Raw genomic sequence first — 8,027 nt, 5'->3', positions numbered from 1 at the left:
ACCATAAATCAGTCTTAGAAATTTCAAAGCAGGTAGCAGTTTTTGCCCCCAGTTCTCCTAGGGTGCTCAAGAGCAGGCTCTTCCTCAGTTTACTTTCACCTTCAAATATTCAGTTCAGAAGTCTGACATAGAAGCCTATGCTCCTAGGATTCCAATTTGTATGGCCACAAAGCTTCCAGAGGCTGGTTCACAACCAAGAAAAAGACCACTTCATCAGACAAACTTAACCTTACTAACCTTCATTCTAGGCTCCGTTTGTGGGAATAATTGTCAAGCATTTCAAGGAGCAAGAACCCAGAGCTTTGGTCATTCAGTTAGCCACTCCTCACACAGCTTAAACTTATGCCCCAGGCCTTTTGTAGTGTTTTACAAAAAGTTTCTCTATCTTTACCTGGATCAGGGAAAGTTTCTTTTTTTTCAGAGATCTTGGTCCCTGACTCTATGTCCCTCTTCTTCTTCAGACAGTGGTGGCTTACCAGAGCGAAGTGTGTCACTGACAGGAGCCCCGGAATCAGTGCAGTATGTACTTTGTTTTTGTTGTCTATTTGTAGGAGGGTAATATATCCAGATCACGTGCTTAGGGCTTGTCAGAGTAATGAAAGAATGAATATTGCTGTGGCTTTTGGGATGGGAGGGATAAGGGGATAGATAGCCTTACAATGTTTCTCTGGGCCTTTTTGCCACTCAGAACAAGAAGGTTTCTGGATGTTAGATTTTTCCTACCTATAACAGTCAGTATGGTTGAACATGGTTGTGTTAGATGTCCCTGAGTTCTGTATCTTGCTGGTTCAAATACTTCAGCAATGACTGACTATCCTCTCTCTTAAACACCTGTATTGCTTGATGATTTTATTTGCCAGGAGACACAGATACTGCTTAACTATTTTTTAGGCTGAGGGAGTGTTGGAAACATAACTACTTAATTGGCATATCCTACATAAGAGCATATCCCTCTTCTCTCCACAGGAAGGCAAAGATGATGCTGGATGACATTGTATCTCGGGGCAGAGGTGGCCCTCCAGGACAGTTCCATGATAATTCAAATGGGGGTCAGAACGGCACAGTGCAGGAGATCATGATTCCTGCAGGGAAGGCGGGACTGGTGATTGGCAAAGGCGGGGAGACCATTAAGCAGCTGCAGGTGTGAGAGTGACCCTGAGGACAGCTCTCTTCCAGACCTAGTCCCCTCCCCTTTTTCAGGAAGGTTTACCTTGAACGGTACTCTAGGGCTTGGCATTGATCGCTTGCCATCATTCAGCAGAGACTCTCAGAGCCCTCTTATCACTTAGCCTTCCCTGAACCCTTTTGTTTTGAATCCTATGACATTGCCAGCCCTTTCCCTTGCCCTGACCTGTTGAGCAAGAGCCCATCATTAACTATGGCATTGGTGGTTGTACAGGAGCGAGCTGGAGTGAAGATGATTTTAATCCAGGATGGATCCCAAAATACCAATGTGGACAAACCTCTCCGGATTATCGGGGACCCTTATAAAGTACAGGTAAAGAAAAGAGGGCAGTCAGGAATACTTGAAGGGGTGAGATTTTAACAGAACAGCTATAAACGGGTTGGCCAGAAGGAGGCAGCTATTGTAAAGGGGAAGTGGAGCTCAAGCTACAATGGAGATGGTTCTTGTAAAAATCATGGCTGAGGATAAGGGTTGGGTATTTTCCTTAGTTCAGAGTTACTTGAATGTAAGAAGATAAAAATTGCCCTAGCTCTTTGGCCTTGGTACCCCAAAGGTCCCCTGGCCTAGTTTCAGTCTATTTTGGGTTTTCCCTCTGGAGTAGTTGGCTGTTAGATCCCTGCAAAGTTGTTTTTTTCCTATATACCTGCTCTTCCCTTTACTTTTGTGTTAGGATCTGATTTTACCTACCACCCATCAGTATTGTTAAGGGTCAACTGAGTACAGAGTGAAATTCTTTTGGGATCCGGTAGATAAGCTATGTCTTCTAGTTGGTGTGATTTGGGGTTTGGGGGAGAACAAAAATGTAATTAGGGGAAGAGCCAGTTTCTGTCCTGCTGCTGCTTATGAGTACCACGTATGTTGTAGCAAGCCTGTGAGATGGTGATGGATATCCTCCGAGAACGTGACCAAGGAGGCTTTGGGGACCGGAATGAATATGGATCCCGGATTGGTGGTGGGATAGATGTAAGAATGCTTTGTCTTGGGTCACCAGGGTCAGGGATGGGAGGGGGTATTGTTAAGGGTATCCTTTCTGCCTGGCAGCAGAGGGCAGCAGAGACATAGACATAAAGATCACATTGCTTTTTCTTTCCTTGTCCTTTACTCAGGTGCCAGTGCCCAGACATTCTGTTGGTGTAGTCATTGGCCGGAGTGGAGAAATGATCAAAAAAATACAAAGTGATGCTGGTGTCCGGATACAATTCAAACAAGGTCAGACTCCCAATAACAAGTTAAGACTGCATGTGTAGACTAGCTCCTCAGAGCCTAGGTTAGAAGGAACCATAGAGGCTTTGTTGTTCAGCGTGTACCCAGGGCAGGACTCTCCAAAGCATCCCACCTGTGGTCATCCATCTTCTTGAATACCTGGAGTGACCAGGAACTCAGTTATCTCTAGAAACAGTTGCATTGTTAAGTAGCTCAGATTATTAGAAAATGTTTCCTCATAAACTATTTCCTAGACCTAGAAAGGAACCTTAGAGAGATCAAATTTAAAATCCTTATGCTGGGTTGAAATCGTCTCTCTGTGACTTCCTATATTTTTCCTCTTCAGATATTTGGAGGTAGATTGGGGGCATGGCAATGCCCTTGACTCCCAGATTCCACCAGGAATATTTTTTCTCCTTCAGTATATAAGTCTCATGTAACTTCCCTCCTCATGTGACAGTGGACCATGACACCATGACCCAGTGTAGACTCCATTTGCTTGGTCCATGCTTAATAGTTGCCCACCTGCATCTTGACCCTAGCTCTCAGTTAATTTCCTCTCTTCCTTTGAATGGCAAATTTGCCTGGGGCTGAGACTGCCCTTAGCCTGACTTGTTAATATTTCTTAGGGAAAGGAGTGCAATGTTTAAGATCCGGAGTTATTGCTGTGGGGCAGGGATAGAAAATGAACCCATTAGTTGACTTGTTATTGCTTTACATTAACTGGCCCAGTTCTCTTTTGTGGGACTATCCATGTCTACCCTAGTAATAAGGAGTGAATGTTATATCTGGGAGACAGGGACCTCCAGCTTTGCCATCAGATACCCTAATCAATCATCTCTACAAGTGAGCAAATGGTACTGGGCCAACCACCAGAGAGGGAGGGCTCAGAAATGACATAGTCCCTGCCTTCCACGACAAGTGGTGTTGGAGAGGATTTAAAAAGAAAAGTTGTTTTCAACTTAGTAAACATTAGCAAACAATCCAAGTGCAGATGAAAGCAATTGTACATAAAAACATAAGCTCCAAATTTTTTACCTTTTGTCTTTAAAGGATAGTTACGGATTTAAGTAAAAGAACAAATATTCTATGCACTCATGTCTTCTGGACTTTTTCTTATTTTATTGCTATTTCTTTGTGTTATGGTGTGTAAATGTTCTGGTGCTGCTTTCTTGACTATCTGACTTAACTATGATTTCATTTTAATATTTGTCACTTCATTATATATGTCAAAATATGTATATCCCTTCTCTAGTTTTTGAAAATTCCGTATTTTCAAGGTTTTTCTTTTTTTTTTTTAAATTATTGCAGACAGATTTCTTAGGAATTTCGTAGGAAACGATGGGAACCCTAGAATTTATCTAGTTCTAAAGGAGACCCAGAGAAGTTAAGCAATTTTGCCAAAAGTAATATGTGTATTAAATAGAAAAACCTATCTCTTTTAATTTAAAACCCAGTTTCCTCTTTCACAACATTTTATTTCAGGCACATGGTTTTATTTTAAAAACTGAACCTTTTTTTTGTTGTTGGGTTTCAGATGATGGAACAGGCCCTGAGAAGATCGCCCACATCATGGGACCCCCAGACCGGTGTGAGCATGCTGCCCGAATCATCAATGACCTCCTCCAGAGCTTAAGGGTAGGGTAGGGTAGGCCCCAAAGTGTGGGTTGGAGGAAGCCTGGGGGAATGGGGAGCCAAAACATCCAACCCCACCCTGCAAGATGTGGAACTTGAAAGATCACGTCACACTTGTTTAAGCCTTTGTTTTCTGTGTTGTATTACATTTGTTAGTCTACTCTTAGGATCATAGGATTTAGACCTGACAGGGACCTTTAGCAGTCATCTATAGTATAGTCCCTACATTTTACAAATGAGGAAGTACTGAAGTCCCAAGGAAAGTTAATTGGCTTGGGATTATAAAGGGCGGAACTGGGATTTGAACCCGCTCTGTAGTACCTGTCGCTTCATTCTAGGATCACCATTTGATGTGCTGATACTCATGTAGTCTTCATCTCTTACAGAGTGGTCCCCCAGGACCTCCCGGGGGCCCAGGCATGCCCCCTGGAGGTAGAGGCAGAGGCCGAGGCCAGGGCAACTGGGGGCCTCCTGGTGGAGAGATGACTTTCTCCATTCCAACTCACAAGTGTGGGCTAGTCATTGGCAGAGGTAAGTGTCACTACCCACTGCCTTGTCTTCCCTTTTAAACCCTCTTCCTGTGTCAACTATGTTCAGAGCTCTCCTACTTTTCCTTTAGGTGGGGAGAATGTGAAAGCCATAAATCAGCAAACAGGCGCCTTTGTGGAGATCTCTCGGCAGCTCCCACCAAATGGGGACCCTAACTTCAAACTCTTCATCATCCGGGGATCCCCTCAGCAAATTGACCATGCCAAGCAGCTTATTGAAGAGAAGATTGAGGTGGGAGCAGGGGGGATAGGGCTGTGGAAAATACTATATGTGGCCACAGCCTGTGTCTCCTTGCAGTTAATGTCACTGAGCCCAGACTTTGTTTTCCTTTCCTACCAGGGTCCTCTCTGTCCAGTTGGACCAGGTCCTGGGGGTCCAGGTCCTGCTGGCCCAATGGGGCCCTTCAACCCAGGGCCTTTCAACCAGGGGCCTCCAGGAGCTCCTCCTCAGTGAGTATCTTTTTATGACTCCCAAGAATCTGAGAGGAGGAAAGATGGGGTGGAGGGCAGGTTTTAAGGTCCATTGTATCAATGAGGTGCCATATGGAAGTACCTTCTGATATTTGCTATTAACCGATTCTTCTTGGTGGAATGAAGAGTTAAATAACTTTCAGAGCCTTTTGATATCAAAGCTGAAAGTGCCCTTGGAGATTTTAAAATTACAGATCTGAGCTGAAATGAGCCTCAGAGGTCAAATGGCAATCTCCTCCACAGCGCTTCTTCACGATGGTCCTGTGAGAACAGCAATGCCAGTGTTATTTTCACACAGCTAGAGTTACATAGGAGGAAACAGGATCTAAAAGGCTAAGCAACTCATCTAGGGTCATCCTCTAGTAAATGTCACAGCCAAAACAACCCTGGTCTGACTGTAAGCCCAGTGTTCTTTTCCTTATTGGTGTACTATGTTGGCTTGGCAATGTCCCAAGTATGGGGCTGTTTATTTTCTGTATGAAAATTCCTAGAGATGGGAAACTTTCTAGTAAGGTAGGCCATTTCATTTATTGACAGGTCAGATTCATGTTTTCCCTTGTATCTAGCCAAAATTGGTCTCTGTAACTTCCAGCCATTGATCTCGTTGTGTAAATGAGAAAATGTACGTCTAATAAAAGAACCTACCTGAAGTCACACAGCAATTTTTTGATAGATCCAGAATCTCCTGCCATCTCAATTTCCCACCCTTGATGCAAAAGCCAAGTTTCATTGTTACTCATCAGTACCTTTTTCCTTATTTTTTTAAGTGCGGGAGGTCCTCCTCCACACCAGTACCCACCCCAGGGTTGGGGCAATACCTATCCACAGTGGCAGCCACCTGCTCCTCATGACCCAAGTAAGTAATTAGCAGCTATAGAAGGAAAGGAGGCTCAGTTTCTACATCCCCACTGGTATCCTCTCTCTCAACTTCTGTCTTTACTTTCCAGATAAAGCAGCAGCTGCAGCAGCAGATCCTAATGCTGCCTGGGCTGCCTACTACTCACACTACTACCAGCAGCCTCCAGGCCCTGTGCCAGGTCCAGCGCCAGCCCCCACAGCCCCACCTGCCCAGGGGGAACCCCCACAGCCCCCACCTACCGGACAGTCAGACTACACTAAAGCCTGGGAAGAATATTACAAAAAAATAGGTAAGACTGGGGAGAGATCACTGAGAAAGAAGATAGGGTTAATTGGGTGCCTCTCAAGGGGAAGAGAAGCATCAGTGACCAAGGGAGCAAAAAGAATAGATTGATATGGATGCTATTTTTCCTGTGGCCAAGAGTCTCCTATTTGGCAAGAGACATGACCTTGATGGTCTCCATCTTTTCATTCTTCTTCAGGCCAACAGCCTCAGCAGCCTGGTGCTCCCCCCCAACAGGATTACACAAAAGCCTGGGAGGAGTATTATAAGAAACAAGGTGAGCTGGTGCCTGCTGCATTCTGGGTTTGGAAGGGAAAAGAGGTCTGACTTGATAAAATGGAACTCACTTTCTCCTTCTTCGCCCTCCTTCCCAACCACAGCGCAAGTGGCCACTGGTGGTGGACCTGGAGCCCCCCCAGGCTCCCAGCCTGACTATAGTGCTGCCTGGGCCGAATATTACAGACAGCAAGCCGCCTACTACGGACAGACCCCTGGTCCTGGCGGCCCCCAGCCACCACCCACACAGCAGGGACAGCAGGCAAGTGGGAATTGCCACCCTCCTCCTCCTCCTTTTTCCTTCCAACCCCCGGCTACCGTCCATCCTGCCTTAGTGGGTAGCGCCGGAAATCCCTTCCCCTGCGGGGTGTGCCCTTGATGCCAGCATCGGGGGCCGTGTGGCCGGAGGTCTCCAGGAGTCCCCACGAGACAGGGGACAATGTGCGCTGGGCCCAGAGGTTAAACAGAAGAGGCCTCCCTCCGCCAGCCTGCTTGTTCCTGTGTAACGCTGTCGTGATGTTGGGGGAGAGCACGAAAAAAATACAAGGTGGAACTTTTGAACTGGTGGGTGGTCCTGGGGTGGGTGGGGGGTGGGCAGATAGCTTGAATGTTGGTTGCCATCCCAGCCAACTAACTCACTCTCACTCACTCTGTCTCTTTTTCTCTCAATCTGTAAATCTGGCCACTTGAGTTTTAAAAAGCCTTTTTCCTCCCCTCCCCCAGGTTATGGATTTATTATTTTTTTATCAATGATCATTTACCCCAAGTCTGAGTGATTGTGTGTGTTGCAGGCACCCCCTCTCCGGGGTCAGCGCCATCTCTGGCGGAGAAGAGGGGACCGCCCCAGGGAGGGGCCCAAGGTCTCCCTCTCTGCCCCTCCCTGGCTGCTGCTCCCTGTCCCCACTCCGCCTTGGCTCAGTCTCTTCTGCGAATTTTCTCTCCCCCCTTCTGTCACTCTTGTGCCCGCGCCTCCGATCCTGATCCTGGTCTTGTCTGTGGAAGTGGGCATGACGATCATTGCCACCCTCAAACCTACCTCACAGGGGTGTTGTGGGGACACCATGATCTTGAACAATGTTTGTTGTAAAGCGCCGGGAATCGCCCTCCTCCGAATGAGGGTGCACCCCAAGAAGGAGAAGTCATCTCGCGCTCTCTCTTCCTGCCTGTTATGTGGTTGTTTCTCATTCTTCTTGTTCAAAGAGCCAGAGAGTCTTATTTCAAATACGTACTTTGGAGCACTTGCCTAGGGAGTTGAACTCCACCCTGTGGCCTGCAAAAATTCACTCTGCATTTGCCACAGGGTTGGGGGGAGTTCCCTGCCTTCCTCTCTTCTCTTCCCTCCCCCCAAAAAAACACTGCTCCTTAGGCTGTTCTGATCCCGTCCTGGTGACCCTTTTAGTCTCCTCTTCCGTTCCTCCCCTTCCCCTGGTAGTGACCAATTCCTATCTCTTCCCTCTCCGCAGGCTCAATGAATCGAATGAATGTGAACTTCCTCATCTGTGAAAATCTTTTTTTGTTTGTTTTTTTTTTGTTTTGTTTTGTTTTTGTTTTGTTTTTGGCAAGAGAG

At 46.4% G+C, this 8,027-nt stretch overlaps 1 protein-coding gene across 2 annotated transcripts; it reads left to right on the top strand.

Annotated features, from left to right (window-relative positions):
• Positions 1 to 145: 145 nt before the first annotated feature.
• Positions 146 to 8,019, top strand: LOC114039157 (far upstream element-binding protein 2-like). 2 transcript variants are annotated; one of them, XM_027856812.1, is made up of 14 exons: positions 146 to 519; positions 967 to 1,141; positions 1,400 to 1,498; positions 2,051 to 2,149; positions 2,293 to 2,395; positions 3,927 to 4,027; positions 4,411 to 4,555; positions 4,644 to 4,804; positions 4,913 to 5,022; positions 5,811 to 5,899; positions 5,991 to 6,191; positions 6,384 to 6,461; positions 6,565 to 6,722; positions 7,924 to 8,018. In XM_027856812.1, the coding sequence occupies exons 1-14, from the start codon at positions 161 to 163 to the stop codon at positions 7,930 to 7,932; spliced, it is 1,887 nt and encodes a 628-aa protein (XP_027712613.1). In that variant the 5' UTR covers positions 146 to 160; the 3' UTR covers positions 7,933 to 8,018. The 2 variants fall into 2 exon arrangements, with proteins under 2 accessions (XP_027712613.1, XP_027712612.1); XM_027856811.1 differs by having other exon boundaries at positions 6,565 to 8,019.
• Positions 8,020 to 8,027: the final 8 nt, after the last annotated feature.

Source organism: Vombatus ursinus, unplaced genomic scaffold (assembly GCF_900497805.2).
Source record: "Vombatus ursinus unplaced genomic scaffold, bare-nosed wombat genome assembly UNPS02011621.1, whole genome shotgun sequence".
In the NCBI taxonomy this organism is placed as follows: Eukaryota; Metazoa; Chordata; class Mammalia; order Diprotodontia; family Vombatidae; genus Vombatus; species Vombatus ursinus.
This window is presented reverse-complemented; position numbering and strand designations above follow the sequence as displayed.

Excerpts from the sequence above, each read along its gene's own strand:
- LOC114039157 (XM_027856811.1), top strand. The coding sequence starts at position 161 with ATGGCCACAAAGCTTCCAGAGGCTGGTTCACAACCAAGAAAAAGACCA. Across the intron at positions 5,023-5,810 it reads CCTCCAGGAGCTCCTCCTCA|TGCGGGAGGTCCTCCTCCAC; the intron begins GTGAGTATCTTT and ends TATTTTTTTAAG. Across the intron at positions 6,462-6,564 it reads GGAGTATTATAAGAAACAAG|CGCAAGTGGCCACTGGTGGT; the intron begins GTGAGCTGGTGC and ends TCCCAACCACAG.